Raw genomic sequence first — 17,924 nt, forward strand, 5'->3', positions numbered from 1 at the left:
GGTTCATGGAGGGCCAGATGAAAATCCGCGTTATGAAAAAGTCATAGGGTTTGCTATACAACACTTTAAGCGATATGATCTCGATGCATTGTTTTTAGCTACCAATGCTCCTGGAAGAAGTGCGTACAACAGAGTAGAGCGCAGAATGGCTCCTCTTAGTCGGGAACTGGTTGGTTTAATATTGCCTTATGACCATTTTGGGTCTCATTTGGATGAACGTGGGGTTACAATTGATGAACATTTAGAAAGATCTAATTTCGAATTTGCAGGAAATGTATTTGCTGAAGTATGGAGTTCAATGGAAATTAATGGCTATAATGTTCTGCAAAATATGTTGGGGCAGGTCAACAAGATGTTCCTGATTTTCCAGACATTAAATGGTATTCAGAACATCTGCGTGAAAGCCAATACTTGCTTCAAATTGTGAAATGTAGAAATACAAAATGCTGTCGTCCAAGAAGTGGCCTATTCAGATTACTATATTAGATAACAGGTTTCTTCCACCACCTGTAAAAGTAAAACAAACAGTTGATGACATGGTTTTGGATGAAGGAGAGCAATTTCTTGATCTTCCAGTCAATTTAGCTCTACGCTTAAGTGCTTCACTCAAAGATTTCCTGCAAATGTCCTACGATTATTTTTGTCATGGTAAAATTGAGGCTATCAAGTCGAACATGCAAAACGTGTGGTCTTTATCATGCTTCCATCAAGTCACTAAATCGTCACATCGAGAAGATCCATAAAAAAGTAAACACGCACACTGATAGGAAAGTTAGACCTGTAAGAGTCGCTGCTCATCGTGCTAATGAACTGATGTGCATTATTCAAAATTTAGAGCACCATGATGTTGAATGGCTCGATGAGAACGACGTAGACATTCCAAAATCGGATGAAAGTGAGCAGACTCACAACACGGAGCAGCAATCGAAGCAATCCAATGTCATCGAAAACTTAGAATCATGGATTCGGGTTTCATGGACTAAAGACTGTCAATTTGAATTTAATATGTGTACCTACCAAAAATTTTAAATAAGCTTGTTATGTTCGTAAGATTATAATATTTTTGTCCCTTACTCTATGTTGAATACTGCATCAGTAAAATCTAATCTCTATTCTAAATCTATTTTCTTATTTTTAAAATTATAATTATAACATTATAATTATAATATAAAAAAATACATTTTTAATTGAAAAATGTTTACGTAAGCATGGGGGGAGGGGGTAAAAGCTTTGCTTACTTTTGCTGACAAGGGTGATGGGGGGGGGGGGGGGGGGGGGGGTAAATAATTGTAATAAATCTGTTTACGTAATACTTGAACGGCCCCTTATAAAAACATTGTTTTATCGTAAAATGTATACATGGCGCTGGCGAAAATTTGGGCTAAAAAATTGTCCGATTTTGAACTATTTTACTCTTTAAAAAATTCTTTTTTTTGTAACATGTATGTATGTATATTCGAAATCAAAAAAGCGCCGCAGGCTAAAATTTGGACTAAAAATCGCCCGATTTTTATTCGAAATTTTCAGTATTTGTAAAATTTTTTTTTTTGCAATATGTATGTATATTCGAAATCAAAAAAGTGTCCCTATAAATAATAATATAAGAATCGTTCCCTTTTGGTTGACTGAGTTTTTCTTATTTCGCTTTGTTCTTCTCTCTCTCATCATTCGTTTGACAGTTCTCTCCTCACATTTATTCTGCACAGAATTACAAACTTTTACAAGAACATTTGTAAGAATAGAATTTGGAGCATTATTTAGTAAAATACCTTTAAACCGAATGTACAATTAATAAAGAGTGTTTATAAGTGAATATTATTACTTTTCTGTGTTTGCTTTTAAGTGAAAATGGTGCAAACAAGAAGTATTTTTAACGTTAAATATTGCTATTAATTCTTAATTGTAATTTATAAAAGGTACTATAAATCAAAAGACTGATATAGTGTCTACATTTGTGTGTTATAATTTTTAAATTCGGTCCACGCACTTAGACATTATGAACAACTTTATCGTGGTAGCAATGGAAAGCCAACGCCTAATTTCTACTAAGTGCATACCACAGGTGGTCAATTATGTCATTAAATATTAAATTGCTGAATTGTATCCCTTTTTTCATATTATTAGTTATAGGTATATATCCAAAATCAATATAAACTAGCCAAGATACATTTTTCAACAAAGCACAAAAGTGAAAATAATTTCATAATTAAAATCGGATTAATATATAAGCGTTGGTGCATAAAAATAAAGAAGTTTATCGAGACTCTTTTCGATAAATGGGAAATTTTCTTAGCTGAGTATGGTAGCACCACAAATGACAACGAAACAAAGGAAAAGTGTAGAGTCAAAACGAAAAAATTTATCACAATTAGCCAGGAAATTACAATCAATCGGATTTAAAAGAAGGAAGTTAATTATATTCCTGCGAATCTCCATAATATATTTGAAAAACTTACATTATTGAATTTATTATTCGTCAGTGATAAATAATTGTGTTAAACATTGAAGCCGCATGAAGGTTTGCTTTGCGCAAAGGAATCCAAGTCATCAGCTTAGCAATTGGCAAAGTTAAAGCAAAGAAGGGGCGGATTACAGCGGTGACAACGAAGAGTGCAAGACAAAATAGTTGAAAATTCTCGAATACCGTAAAACTATTTTCCATTTCGCCAATAGTCCTTTGATTTCATTGTACGCCAATAAATCTCGAATTAGACTGAAGTGGAAACATTGTTTTCTTGAAATTTTCTGCTACTTGAAGCCTCCAAACGTACATACATAAATTTATTCTCAATCCCTCCAGCATCATAGCTTGCTACTTAGTTTGAAAAAAAGAAAATGATGGTAGAATCCGATGGAACTGCTGATGCCACTCGTCGCCTCAATGTCAAAAAGCAAACCCTTGATGATGCGTATGCGGTGCCAGCCAATTTCTTGGAAATTGACGTGGTCAATCCTTTAACAACAATGGCAGCAGGCAAGAAACGCTATACGGATTACGAAGTACGAATGCGGGTGAGTAACCTCTACCATTTATTGAGTGCATAGTGATTATTTTTTTCTGAGCGGAAGCTGTCCAGATTAATACCAAAAAATCCACTGTACATAAATCGCGGGGTGTCGCTTAATCGTTCGCTGTGTTATGCTTTAAAAATTATGCATCGTATCAGTTGTCTTGTGTTTCATGCTGATAATGACTGCATATTAGTCATTACGCATGTAGAATATTTCATTTATCAGCGTAACTTACTCATAATATTTCACTTGGCATTAAGCAGCATTTGCGATTTCCATACATTATCTCAGGCGCCTTCAATACAAAATGCACACTCTAATTCAAACGCATGTACTTTTCTATACTTTAGACAAATTTGCCAGTATTCAAAGTAAAGGAATCTAGTGTACGTCGAAGATACAGTGACTTCGAATGGTTAAGGAATGAGTTGGAACGCGATAGCAAGGTGGGAGTTGAACTTCAAAATAATTTCAGTGATCAACATGTTTTAGGTATAATCTAAATTTTATAATTTTTAATTGTTATAGATAGTCGTTCCGCCCTTACCAGGCAAGGCATGGAAACGCCAGATGCCTTTCCGCGGCGACGAAGGTATATTTGATGAAAATTTCATCGAAGAAAGACGTAAAGGGTTAGAAGGGTTCATTAATAAAATCGCTGGACATCCGTTGGCGCAGAATGAACGCTGCTTACACATGTTCTTACAAGAAAATGTGATCGATAAGAACTACGTGCCCGGCAAGATTCGCAACACATAAGAGGCGATAATCTAAGGTACTGAAAGGGACGTGTGGAATGTGTGCCGAAAAAAAGTGGTTGTTACTGTTACTCAAGTGCACACGTACTGGGAAATCAAGTTGAATGAGAAAAAGTATATACAAATGCGAATATAAATACATATACATATATTGGAGGATTTAACTGCTCAGAAGGGTTTATTTTTCAAATTTCGGGTTTATACAATATTTAAAATAGATTTAATGTATGAATTGGACGTTATAGATATTCTACTATATGGGTATACACACATACATACATATATTTTCGAATTCCACAACTACTTTAACTTTAATATCGTGCCGAGAAATTATTAAAATATGAACGTAAAATAACAAAGATTACTCAAGGCTTATAAGGTAAAAATGAAGAGTAAAAATTAAGACGAACAAACTATCTTTATAATTATTATGTATATAAATGTAATACATACCTTATATTTGGAAAACAGTCATTATTTTGACGTTTATGTACTTGCAGATTTATATTAAAATATTTCGTGTTTAGAGAAAGCCTTAGTTATATTTTTACGTTGCGGTCAAAAGTTTTGGAAAGTCGAATGAGTAAATAAATTTCATAGTTGTACTTTTCTTCAACATATTTATCAATAGCTCGAAGTGAAATTTTTTTCAAAAAGCTAAAGTTTAGTGTTAATGCAGGATCTTCCGGCAAGTAATGAATCGGTTTAAGAGTTAGGAGCGGTATAACAGCTTAAAACGTTCGCCATAAATTTTTGGAGGATACTACTACGTGACAGTCTTGGCGGGATGTGCAAATGAGAGGTTCAGGTAAAGTAAAAACGACCGTCGTGGAAATGAAGAATGACAGTTGTTGTTGTTGCAGCATAAACATTCCCCATACATATACGGAGATTACTGCTGAGGTGGCAGTCCTTGATCGGATATAAATCCAGCGGAATGACAGTAAATGCCGACTGAATGACGGTAAATGTCATCGATTGGAACAAAACCCCTTTGCGTCGAATATTAATGTTCTTTGGAGAATATTTGTATAAAATGGATATTTGGTTTTACGTGAAATATTTTCCCTTGCACGTCATCGGAATCAAAATTTAAATATTTATCAAATTGAACAAAAATGCAATTGTCATTTAAGGTGGGTTAGTTGTAAATCTAAAAAACATTTCCCATGCAATTTGGAAATTTTGGAGAAGTGACCGTCCTTGACCGCAAAAAACTGCTTAAGAACTGTTTGCAGAACGCTTTCTTTTTAATTATATAGGTGTTGATATTGCAATGGTAAATAAAGAAGTTTATCAGAAGTGTAATGGGTTATTTATGTAAGTGGAACAACGTCAAGACGCAGACCGCAAATAGAAGTAGGAGCTTGGCCAAACACTAAAACGGGTGTACGCGCCGTATATATATGCATATTTACTCGTATATATATTTATATATATAGTTATATAGAAGTATAAAGCGCTGTTTAAATCAAGTTCCGTTTTTCCTTGCGTTACGTTTGCAAGTTTTTGTCTACGTCTCAGAAAATGCAACTCTGCAGCTTTATTATTTTTACACACAGAGATGTTAGGATTCATTGAGGTAGCCACTGTACACAGATTCATAACAAGTGAAATGGAAATCATTGTGCAAGTTTAAGGCCGGAAAATGTTGGAAACAAATACTACCGATGATACGGAGAATAAGTATGAACATAATCAGGATGTGGAGCAAGAATGCAAGTTAATCGAAAAAGCTTACGAGGAGTTCAGTAGGTAATACTTGTAATTCTCAATTTTCTCACACACAATCTCATTGGAATTGTTTCTATAGTGGCAAATACGAGCAGTGTCTGGAAACTCTTGACGAGCTTGAAAAATATAATGGAACAAATAATAAATTACAGCATAATCGCGCTGTAACGAAGTTCTATCAGTGTGGCTGTAAGGACCATGTCACACTCTTGGAAGCACTTAAGGAAAATGCTAATAAAGTGAGTAGCTGTTTTAGTGGTTGGTTTATAGGCATAGCTACTATATTACTTGGTTTAAGACTTGTTATAGCACAAACAAAGAAAATAATTATGGGTTTTGATCCCTGACTTTATTAAGCAGTTCTCGCATTTTTGATTCTTCAACGTTTAGCTGATGTTCCTCGCGAATAATTTGTTGAAAGAGCAAATTTCCCTGCTCGGCCTGCTCCTTCAGTATTTTACCGATACATTTACGTTGATCATCTAACTGTTGCAATTTCTGGCGACATTGACTTAACAATGTTAATGCATCTCCAGCTGAAATTATATACAAAAATCATTTCGCTGTTTTAGTATTTGAGAGTGTAAATATTTCTATCTAGTTTAAAGTTAAACATTTTTAATAAAAGCACCTTGTTGCTTTTTATCTTCAGAATCCTGCTCAACTTTTACTTTTAATTCGTTAAATGTGCGCTCAGTACCATCTTTGTAGGCATCGCGGAACTTACGAATATAATCGACATGGGATATATACCGACAGTTTTCAGATTCATCGAAATTAGAAAGTGATCCATTTTCCATCGAAATTACAAATTGATCCAAATCCATTTTCTTTAGAAATTAAAAATTCTCTTGTTGCTTTTGATTTTCAAATTAATAACTTCTATACAGCGATCTAAAATGGCGACTTGACAGTGAAGTGAAAAATGCGACGGTTTCCGCTGGAGTTTTTACCGTTATAGAATGTCGTATCAAAGTGAAATGCAACTGTCAACAGTATAATAAACTTAAGTCAAAATCAAATTAAAATCTTGAACAAGATGAAGTCTTGACATGACACAAAATTATTTATTTTGTAACAAAATCGAATCATGGAGCCTTGGAGTGTAAATGTGTTATTTATGCAGTATTTCTGATTTTTTAGGCAGCTAGTCCAATCGCGCGCTATAACATGGCCGTAATATATTATCATCGACATATGTTTCAAACCGCGATCGAGACGCTTATGCCGCTCGTGAACCAGCTTGACGATCTTGAAGAACAAATAGCAGGACTAGTTAGTACATTTACTTTGCGTTTGCTGCTCGTCACCAATCAATTGCGGAAAGCGGCTGCCTTTTTAGAAATGTTACAATCACCTGAACGCAACTCGTCTCTAAACTTGAACAGAGAAACACTGTTAAGCGAAGAAGCTTCGTCTAGTGAATTGGCGGCTACAAACCACGAAAGTTTTCAACGCGCGTACAAGTTCCTAGCTGTGCAGACATGCGTATTAAATCGTAAACCCATTGTAGTAGCTGAAGATGGGGTATGTGGACAGTACTAAATCAAGTATAAGTACTCGAATTTATTACATTTTCTCTTTTTTTATTGGTTTTTTTTTAATATAACTATAGTCAGCAGAATTTTCCGCACTTAAAGCTCATCAATATTACATTATGAAAGACTTTCAAATGGCCGCTAAACAGTTGAAAAAGGTTAACGAAATCGGCGCAATGAGTGAGAAGTAAGTGCAAATTGTTGATAAATAAGTTCCACCTCGTAAATATTTGATGTATCTTCTAACTAAAGTAGCTATATGCTCAATACGTGCATTGCCAACAATATGGGCGTGATACATTTACGGGTACGTCATTATGCGATTGCAGCAAAATTCTTTCAGGACGCTATAGCGTTCGACAAACATATTGCGGCTAATATGCGTAACATTTCACTGTATGAAATGAGTACAGCACGCACTTGTGAAATACTCTACAATTTGGGTATTGCAATGCTGCACTTACGTCGCCCGAAAGAAGCCTATAAATGCTTTCTGGTGCCTCTGAAATCATATCACAGCAATCCGCGTTTATGGTTCCGTATATCTGAAGCCTGCATAATGGATCATGAAATGGTAAGCAACAAAAATCAAAATTATACAAATTTTAACGTTCCGTTGGACACATTTTTTAAAACCTTCGGTTGAGCACCCGAGTCTGGCCTTTTTTTGTCTTGTTCGAGGATTATTTTTTTAAAGTTATATCCGTAAATCGATAGGGAACTAAAATTTAAGAAGCTACCTGGAAGCTCAAGTCGTTAGCTACAATAGAAAGTTATTAAATGTACTTCCCAAGTCGAAAAAGGTTCCGGGTGCCCAACGGAGGCTTAAAAAAATTATCAAAAATTGCAGAAAATGTTGGAGGAGGACAAGAAGCCAATGATTACATCTGTAGCAAATACTGGAGGACGTAAAATGTACTTTTTAAAACCCTCAAACAACGTAATTTATGAGTAAGTTACTTTTATAAAGGAATGCATATTATGGAATTTTCCTATTCATCTTTATATGCAGGCAGGAACAAGTTACTGAGAAATCCGGGCCAACGCTACGCTTTGCTGCAATGGCATTACGTAACGCGCTCACTCTTACTACGTATTATAAAAGCGTATTTGAAATGCCTAAAGAGGATGAATTGCCGACAGAGGCGGAGAAAGAAAATTGGCGTAATGTCAGGGATAACAATTTCTGCAATCCTTCGCGACCGATTTCAAAAACTTCATTTGACAATATGTTATGTGCTATTCATGCGGCATACAGTTATGTCTCACTCTGTTTAGGCGATTACATGTGTGCTTACGAAATGGCACAGGAACTGCTGAAGGCTGAAAAACTTTCGGATGCGCATAGGTAAAGAAAAGCTTTAAACTTCCTTTTATTACAGGGATTCGTTTATAATTGACGATTGACAAGCAGTTATAAGTACTTGGCATGTTGTAAATACTTAGTCTTGCCACAATGGAGTGGTGAACTAAGAAAAAACTCATTGCATTATAGAAGTGAGTTAAAAGTGCTGGTGAGATTTACGGATTGCTGAAAAAACTTAATACATATTTTGAGAATGTTTGTTTATCGCACGATCAATCGTTTGATCATGTCCAGAGAAATTAAAGTATGGACCAGATCCTTCCGTCGTTCAACTGGTCATCTTTTGACAACGCGCTTGAAGAAAATTAGATTCGACAGATCTTGCATCTTGCTTCTTCGGTGGCATGCGATTAACGGCCATGAATATATTATTTACACAGACAAGAAAATTTTCACTGTTGAAGAAGTTTTTGATAAGAAAAACGGCAAAACGTCCCCTTTCTGTGTTAACCTCGTATCTACAAAATCATAATTTGCAGTAAATCGATAAAAATGTTTAGAGTTACTTAACTTCTATGAAAAGTTACAACTTATTAGATACGAGGTTTTTGAAGTCGAACATGTACATACGAGAAAAATCGAAACGCTCTAGAAAAAATTCTATAATCATTATGAACATTGTATGTTTTGTTTTGCGTAACAGGAGAGCTAAGGAGTGTTTTTCACTAAATATCTCAATTTCGAAAAAATGAAGTTACGAGGTTAACACAGAAAGGGGACGGAAATCTATGCCTAAGCTTCTAGAGACGAAAAAAATGTTCTTCCAAGGGTTCAGCGTGACCACCATCCAGCCTCCGAAATGGTTTAGTGGAGAATGCCTTGTAAAGGCGTTACATCCCTTCATTTCTGCGAAAAAGAGGTTAAAGACCGTGGCAAAAGTGTACCAAGAGGATATCTTAGAAGGCGTGGTGAAGCGGTTGAGCAGTACTCTCTTCAATGGAGAGCGTTGGATCTTCCAGCAAGATTCCGCCCCAGCCCATAAGGCAAAAACTACCCAGCAGTTGCTAAAAAATAATATTTCTGGGCTCATAACCGCAGAAGATTGGCCGTCTTGAAGTCAAGATCTGAATCTATTGGATCCTCACAGAAATTTAGACAGTCGCGAACAATCTTCGGTTCGAGCAGCGACGTCAATATCCGTGGAAACCGTGCGTGCTGCAATAGCTGAATGGCCTAATCGTTTGAAGGCTTTTGCATAAGCAAATGGTGACCATTTCGATATTTTCATGACTAAATAAAACTAACTTCATTTAAAAAAGTATTATAATTCCATATCTATAACGAACTTAACTTGTAACAGAACTTATGGCAGGGCTAAGTATATGTAAGGCCTCTTCTATTCGCCACTTCTCTGCTCGGCTCACTTGACGAAAAATTTGCATGTGAAAGCAGCAACAAAGTTATCGAGCAAGATTCGCTGCTAGTGAGTTTGGTTATACCTCGTAAAACTGGTCTAACTCACTATTTTATAAACAATTGTAATTTTGGGCAGCTCTATTTCCACTTGCTTGGCGAAAAGGAGATGCTTATAATTAGTATTTTTTGCGCTTTCTTTTAAATATAAATATAATATTAGTATTAACCCCTTGCCGTGCTTTAACGAGTCTGACTTGTAATGAAAATTTTGGCCCAAACATGAACATGACGAGCCAGGGTCGTGATTGAATGTTGGTTTCTATCTGTATGCTTCCAGAGCTAGTCACGAGTCTCATAATTGCTGTTTCGTTATGTCGCGCATCAGTCTGGTCTATTTACCACGCGTTGACGCGTAACACTTGGGCCTGAGTTTCGTCAAGCTAAATGGCACGCCAGGGGGTTATTACTTGCTTGCTGATTTACTGAAATGATTTTTGAATTTTATAGGCTTTTGGCGCATATGTATGCGGGGGAAGCATTAATAATGCTGGATCGATTGAGTGAGGCACGTCCGCATTTTGAACCCACATTTGTGTCGTCCCTAAATGCATTTGATTTCGAGACGAAAGATTGGCGTGTAAAATCTTTGGATGCTGCACAGAATGTGGTGCGGTATAATTTGGCTGTGGTAATGGCACTGCAAGGAGATTTCGAGTTATCAAGAAATTGTCTGAGTAGCTGTACTCATCCAATTGTGGCTGCTAAAGTTCTATCGCTGAAGACTTATCTCGACATAAAAATGGGGAAAGGTACATAACAGAGTTTTAGGGGGGGAGTTTGCTATATATGTATATTGTGTGCTTTATATAGATTTGTTACAATTTGGAATTACATTTTCTGGCAAAGATGCAATTACAAAAACAAAGTTATATTTTCATGGCATTGTGTACAAATAGCGCAATAAAAATAAAAATACAATTAAAAAAATACGTGCTGGCGATTTTGATTGATCAGTTCTATAAAATATAAAATATAATTCAAAGCTTAGATAAGCTATCGCAGATGATATTGAGTATGTAATCGGTGAGTTGTTTGTCTATATAAAGCGTAATGCTTGACTAGTACAATTGCATTTATTGCGGTAAGCGCATTAAAATGAATTTGAGTACTGTCATCGTTGTTTCTGGCCTTTTGCTGGCCACGGTAAGCATAACATCAACGCTAACATATGACGAAGAAAGGTTGGCTTTAAAACATTTTGTCACTTCTGTAAGTACGTGCAGTGCGGAAAATAGGTAGCAAAATGGTAAACATTTTATCACAATTAATTTCTTAATTTCCACAGGATGAGCGCATTCGTTCACATGGCTATCCAGTCGAATCACACACCGTTGAGACGAGCGATGCTTACCTGTTGACACTCTTCCGCATTCCTTACTCCCACAAATTAAATAACCAAAATGCTTACCGCCCAGCTATTTTGTTGCAACATGGCTTATTCAGCAACTCTGATTGCTGGTTGAGCAGTGGACCCGATAACTCGCTCGGATATTTGCTTGCTGACGCCGGTTTCGATGTTTGGTTGGGAAATGCTCGTGGCAATATCTATTCACGCGGAAATTCGAATATAACTATAAATAACCCAAAATTTTGGAAGTTCAGTTGGCATGAAATTGGCATATACGATATAAGTGCTATGATTGATTATATTCGCGATAATACCGCTCAACAAGCCATACACTATGCCGGCCACTCGCAGGGCACCACAGTGTACCTGGCTCTCATGTCCACCAAGTCACAGTATAATGCCAAGATTAAGACGGCACATCTATTGGCGCCATGTGCATTCTTGGCGAATGGTAGACATGTTATATTCCAACTTTCGCAGCTGATCGGCAACCCCGATGGGCTTTTATACAGTGTCTTAGAGAACTCGGAGTTGATGCCTAGAAACGAGTACGTCAATCGCATCGCAGACACGCTGTGTGGTCAACAACCTCTTTTAGGCGAACAATGCAAAGACGTTGTTTTTTGGTATGCCGCTGATGGGTATCGAAACACAAATCTGGTAGAAGCACATCAAGTTATGCATTTGCAAGTAATACAATAAACAATTTTGTCATTTGTGTTTCAGACTGCTCTGCAAGTGCTACTTGGCAGCCATCCGGGTGGTTCGTCAAGTAACCAGGGTATTCACTATCTGCAGCTATATAAATCACATAAATTCCGTCAATATGATTATGGCACCAAGAAGAATCAGCAGATTTACAATCAAGATACGCCACCAGACTATGATTTGAGCAAAATCACTGCGCGTACATATTCGTATTCGAGCGCCAACGATGGACTTTGCGCACCAAGTGATGTTGATACCATGGTGGAGAACATGCCTTATCTTGTTGAGGATTATCGCGTTCCCGATCAGACCTGGAATCACATGGACTTTATTGTAGGTAGACAAATGAAGGAAGTAATCCACGATCGTGTTCTGCAAACACTTAAGGCTTTTGAAACATTTTTGTGATTTAAAGGCAATTTAAAATATTGAACATTGAATTAAAATGAAAATGGAATGTTTATTTTAGGAATAATTGCTAATTTGGTCGAAAGTGGAAGTAACACTGATTCCGTTTTTAGTCTTAATTCTTGAAACATTGAATATTTCTACAGAAATTCATCAGGTACTTTACCTCGGAATATATATGTATATATATGGCCGAGCTCCACCTTCTAATTGCGGCGTGCGTTGGTGTTGGTCCACAAATGGAGCGACCTACAGCTCTAAGCTGGCTCCGAATGGCAAATGGTGTTTTTTTGAAGAGCCTTTTCATGGCAGAAATACACTCGCCTGCCTTTACCTCGTTAGGAGGAATACGTCACTTAAGGGGACTCGGTGGTCTAGAAATTTCCAAATATCGATTTTTTGTTTTTTCGATATTTCAAAAGTATATACTGTGAAATTTTCATGTGGAAGTTTCCAATATTATAGCTTCTACAACCCATTAACTAGGTAGAGAGCGGTCCGCGCGCTACTGTACTTCCAGCTTTAAACTTATTTATCTCGAAACAACTTTTTTCGGGCGGGTGTTATCAAAAAAAAAAAAAAAAAATACCAGTCTAACGGTTAGACGCGATAGAAGTGAAACCTTCCGTAAAACAAACTGAGAGAGAATAAGACGAAAGCAGCATTAGGAGCGGGATAATTATAGGTTCATTATAATATTGCTATAAAGTTCATATTTTATTTTCTTCATTTTATTATTATTCATCCTCAATGTTTTCAATTTCAACAAATGATACGAGTGGCTTATGATAGCTAAAATATGATACAAATGCTTTGGTTTCGATGTTGTCAACATATCTTTGAAATACCGCATCAATTGTTGTTTTTGATCGTGTTGTTGATTCAGTGCGATTGTTACACATTTTTAAATTGAATATTGTATTGAGAACGTCAATTAAAGGAACCGCTGTGTTCAATGCAAAATTTACGTTAAAATCGCCACCTAAAATCATTGGAACTTTATCGTAATCTTTTCCAAGTATCCGCGATACTTCTGGTGTATACTTTATTAAATTTTCGTGAATGAATTCCGTGATGCTTTTTATTGATTGATTCGGTGAAATATAAATTGCCACAATTAAAACTGTTTTTCCATTGCTCAATCTGGTTTCGCATGCACATATTTCTCCCACTTTAGAGAGCTGAACAGACAGTGATTCTAGTTGCTGTGCATTCAGATCTATCTGTGGAGTTACAATACGAGCACCGTCATTTTGATTGTGGTATATTGCAACACCGCCTGCAATTGCGGTAAATATTTAAAAATGAAAATATTTACGAATATAAAAATACGGACGCAATACAGCACACGCGGTTGCTATTATGAGCGTCGCAACGCGTATATTACACAGACGTACTAACATACACACAACCATTCGTAGGACGCTTGGTCTAAGCAAGTATTAGGTAGTGTAGTATAGGTATACCTAATGCCTTCTCGCTCACCGTGGCTCCGTAATTCGCAGGCGCGCAGACATATGTACTAGCATACATACAAACATACATACGTATGACGCTTGAACTTAACACCAAAGCAAGTAATAAGCAGTGTAGTATACATACTACAATACTCACTATACTAGCGTGGCTCAGCAGTACGCAGCCACACACATATACGTATATCAACATATAACGCTTCGTAGTGTCGCTTTTTCGTTTCATCGCGTCTCAAATCACTCCCAACGATTCTAAAGAAGTTTTCACTTCAAAAAAACTATTCAACCGAATCGTCTGAAATTTTAATATGTTGTTCACAACATCAATGACTATCGCCCGTACTAGAATCATATTATTATTCCAATTATTTCATATTTTTTTGATTAAAAAATTAGAAAAAATTCGATTTTTAGAGTGTTAAATTCAAAACCGCGCGATTTTGTCAAATTTTTTGAGGTTCTGGTTCTACCCGGGATTACAGCTCCTTCGTTTTCAATTCGATACCAATTTTTGTTATGGTCCTGTCCAAAACGTCTATCGAAACACACCATGTTGTTGTTGCTGTAGCAGCTTACTAAGCGATGAAATCACTGGTCATCTTCGACTAACTCATCTAACGCTAGGCTAGGAAACGTACTGTACGTTTGATGGCGCATGTGAAAAGGTGATTAGTGTCGTGCGGGGCGCCTTCACATGTGGGACATATGTTTAGTATGTCGGGGTCGATTCTGGATAAGTAGGGTTTTAACCTGCTACACTATCCAGATCGCTATAGGGCCAAAATTACGCGGGTCTCTCGGGGTAGCTGAAGCTCTTCATTTGCAATATGTGGTGGTTGCACTCCGAGGACGGCGTTCAGAGGTTAGGAGTTTAGGAAGATGGTAAGTATCTCCCGATAAATGTCATTCAGCATCTGTCTATATACAGTGCGGTCCAGTAGTTGTAAGTTCGTTTTGTCCTTGAAATCGTCAGAATAGTTGAAGAAATGCCTCTTGACGTGCTTGGGAGACGGCTTAGGTTCTAGCAAGTGTCTGCAAAGGTGAAACCTTTGGCTCTTTTCAGGGCTGGCATCGAAATGCACCATTATTGAATCTAATAGTTTTTGTTGTTGTAGCAGTTCACTAGGCTCTGCCAGTGCGGTGTAGTCACCGATCGTCACAGTGTAGTAACTCATCGAACGGTAGACCCAGGAAACGTGTTATTTCCATGGGTTGGGTGCAGAGGGCGAGGGGTATTAGGTGAGTTTGGATCTGGTCTTATTGTGTGATGCCCATAGACAGAGTTTATTAACTTAACAGTTAGTTCATTCCCGTAAATATCGCGATATGTATTTATACAGCTCAAGCTTATTTTGTTTCACTTAAAAATTAAATACTCCAATTGGCACACTGCACCTTGACTTAATTTCGCATTCCAGTGGCAAACATTTCCGATTGAAAGGACGTCGACACAAGAGAATCTGAAGTTTTTCTCTAGATGCCAACCAGCACAATTGCTTAAGAAAGCCAGCTCAAGTAATTTTTGGCCAAATGTAAAAGGGTCTCTTGTTCTCACCATTGTTCTCTTTTAGGCAAAATGATAGCGTAATTTATTTTAATGTAGACTCTAGACATTTATGAAGTCAATGGTGAATAAGCTAATATTCTTCAAAATATTTCTCCAAGCATATGATCGTATTATTGGCGGTCGCCGTAGCCGAATTGTTGGTGCGTGACTACCATTCGGGAGAGCGTGAATCACTAAAATGAAGAAAAAAGCTTCATAATAGCGGTCGCTCTTCGGCAGGCAATGGCAATCCTTCGAGTGAATTTCTGCGTGCCAATTTTTTATTTATTCTATTATACAAATAGCTGCAAACGGTAAACTATGTTACATACAAATAAAGGGAAAATAGTTTTTCTCTAAATCACTTCAGGAAACGTTTTTTTTTACTCCAAATTTATTACAGTCTGAGCGTTTGCTTACATTAAAGTTAGAATTTCGAAGTGGTCGTCGGAGAGAGCAGGGCGTCGTGAGGCATATAATAGCTGAAAATCGGATGGATGAAAAGAAGTGTATCAACTGGCGTCGAGGAGTTCAACGGTGTATGCGCCTTTCTAGCAGTGGCAATTCCTTCAATTTAAGTTCAATTAAGTTATTAAAAAAAGGTTCGGTAAGGTACACCTAGACCTTTCGTTCAGTGGATAAAACATCTATGGTTGGCTCTTAAATATATGACAATGAAATAATACATACATATTCGGCCGCCGTAGCCGAATGGATTGGTGCGTGACTACCATTCGGAATTCACAGAGAGAACGTAGGTTCGAATCTCGGTGAAACACCAAAATTAAGAAAAACATTTTTCTAATAGCGGTCGCCCCTCGGCAGGCAATGGCAAACCTCCAAGTGTATTTCTGCCATGAAAAAGCTCCTCATAAAAAATATCTGCCGTTCGGAATCGGCTTAAAACTGTAGGCCCCTCCATTTGTGGAACAACATCAAGACGCACGCCACTAATAGGAGGAGGAGCTCGGCCAAACACCCAAAAAGGGTGTACGCGCCAATTATACATATATATAGGTATATATATATATAATATATATATATATATATATATATACCTATTGAAATTCGACCCTATGCTATGACTAGGAGAAGTAATATGTGCAGAGAGATGTTGTTTTTTATAGTTCTTCTTAAAAATATTCTCTAAAAGTATATATTAAAAAAAGGTACATAAAAAGAGATTGTCTGTAAAGTCGGTTTACTGAAGATAGTTTAACGTGACAACGTCATAAGAAAATACTGATGGAATGGTTGCAATTTGCAAAACCAAATTTTAATTTTTTTGTTTGATAGATATTTTGTATGGATATAGAGAAGGAGGTAAATGGAATAGGTCAAGTTACATTTACACCAACGTTAAAAATGACGAAACATTTATCAAATTCATGAAAGATATGTTCAATTTCGATTGTGCATCAGACGTTAATAAGTCAACAACACTAAGAGGCAACCTCATCGATTTGCCTTTTTCAAGACACTTTACACTCGAAACACTCCCTTTCATTTCCTACTTTTCCTATCATCGTCCTATTCTCAACAGAGAAATGGTTCATTACCATGCACACAGGAAGAAGGCATATGCAAATACAAATATTATATGTGAATTTATATACCCATGCGCATATACATACATATATATGCTCACTCAAGTAAGAGCGAGCCCGATGTCGTACGTTGCCGAACGCGGAGGCCGATTGTGCTCTTTGTCGTTCGTTCCGCGCTTTCGCTTGCAGTTCAAGTAAGGTAACGACGCATGAGCAAGATAATGACACATTTTTTCGTGCGCGCAGCCGGCTAAATCGAATGATAACACGTTATCACGTCAAAAAAGAATATGAAAATAGAAGCAGCGTATTTTTTGACTCCCACAGATATTTTTTTAGTTTTCAAAGCTGTATAAAGTGTGGATTTTTAGCGGAACCATATTTTTGTCTCCGCTGGCAGCATGACATTCGACAGCATTGAAGAAAGCGGTTTTAATTCATCAGTCAACAAATTTTTTAATACAATTTGCTCGAGGAATCGGAAATTGAATTGGAAGCAACAAATTTTTGTATATATTTCCAATTTCGTTAAACAGAGTTCCAAAAAATGTATTGCATTCTCAATTCTTTCCAAAGTATTTGGGGAAAAAATTGTATTACTAGCACATGATTAATTCCACTTAAAAAATACAATTTCTTATATTGGAATTGAAAAAAAAAAAGGAATTAAAGATGTAATCAACTGCTTTGCCTTCCAATAGGAATCATTACGATCCAGCTCTGGTTGTAGACTCTGTATACCAAATTGCTCAGAACGATGAGAGAAGTCGATTTAATTCTGTCTGCCCACCCGTGAGCACGATAACTAGAGCAAAAAATTACTCGTATTTAAGGGATTGAAAGTGGGTTAAATCGGTCTATAACCACACGCACCTCCATATAACGGTAATTTTGAAGCCAGAAAATAAAAAAAAAACGTTGTATAACTGTTATAAACAAAGCAAAATTACTCACATTCATGCAAATGATGAACCCAAAAAAGAAAATACGACGCAATTAAAATTTTAGCAAATGGGCGGCGGTACATCCACTTTGGAGTTGATGCGTGCGTCTCTATAACGGCTTAAT

General features: G+C 36.8%; 4 protein-coding genes across 6 annotated transcripts; 3 read left to right on the forward strand and 1 right to left on the reverse strand.

Moving 5' to 3' along the window:
- Nucleotides 1–2,318: 2,318 nt before the first annotated feature.
- Nucleotides 2,319–4,400, forward strand: LOC129235926 (sorting nexin-12). Its single transcript, XM_054870010.1, has 3 exons — nt 2,319–3,012; nt 3,363–3,458; nt 3,541–4,400. Exons 1-3 carry the CDS (start codon nt 2,836–2,838, stop codon nt 3,769–3,771), a joined length of 504 nt encoding a protein of 167 aa, XP_054725985.1. The 5' UTR covers nt 2,319–2,835; the 3' UTR covers nt 3,772–4,400.
- Nucleotides 4,401–5,351: 951 nt separating this feature from the next.
- Nucleotides 5,352–10,753, forward strand: LOC129235927 (CCR4-NOT transcription complex subunit 10). Of its 2 annotated transcripts, none has more exons than XM_054870011.1 (8): nt 5,352–5,525; nt 5,584–5,743; nt 6,648–7,031; nt 7,120–7,229; nt 7,295–7,616; nt 7,893–7,993; nt 8,055–8,390; nt 10,272–10,753. In XM_054870011.1, the coding sequence occupies exons 1-8, from the start codon at nt 5,419–5,421 to the stop codon at nt 10,579–10,581; spliced, it is 1,830 nt and encodes a 609-aa protein (XP_054725986.1). In that variant the 5' UTR covers nt 5,352–5,418; the 3' UTR covers nt 10,582–10,753. The 2 variants fall into 2 exon arrangements, with proteins under 2 accessions (XP_054725986.1, XP_054725987.1); XM_054870012.1 differs by having other exon boundaries at nt 7,298–7,616.
- On the reverse strand, nt 5,770–6,509 carry LOC129235929 (uncharacterized). Of its 2 annotated transcripts, XM_054870014.1 has the most exons (3): nt 6,458–6,497; nt 6,136–6,398; nt 5,770–6,040 (listed from the first exon to the last, which is right to left on the reverse strand). In XM_054870014.1, the coding sequence occupies exons 2-3, from the start codon at nt 6,329–6,331 to the stop codon at nt 5,832–5,834; spliced, it is 405 nt and encodes a 134-aa protein (XP_054725989.1). In that variant the 5' UTR covers nt 6,332–6,398; nt 6,458–6,497; the 3' UTR covers nt 5,770–5,831. The 2 variants fall into 2 exon arrangements, with proteins under 2 accessions (XP_054725989.1, XP_054725988.1); XM_054870013.1 differs by having other exon boundaries at nt 6,136–6,509.
- A 130-nt stretch (nt 10,754–10,883) lies between the features above and the next one.
- On the forward strand, nt 10,884–12,332 carry LOC129235930 (lipase 3-like). The gene is made up of 3 exons (XM_054870015.1): nt 10,884–11,033; nt 11,110–11,832; nt 11,899–12,332. Exons 1-3 carry the CDS (start codon nt 10,920–10,922, stop codon nt 12,286–12,288), a joined length of 1,227 nt encoding a protein of 408 aa, XP_054725990.1. The 5' UTR covers nt 10,884–10,919; the 3' UTR covers nt 12,289–12,332.
- Nucleotides 12,333–17,924: the final 5,592 nt, after the last annotated feature.

Source organism: Anastrepha obliqua, chromosome 1 (assembly GCF_027943255.1).
Source record: "Anastrepha obliqua isolate idAnaObli1 chromosome 1, idAnaObli1_1.0, whole genome shotgun sequence".
In the NCBI taxonomy this organism is placed as follows: domain Eukaryota; kingdom Metazoa; phylum Arthropoda; class Insecta; order Diptera; family Tephritidae; genus Anastrepha; species Anastrepha obliqua.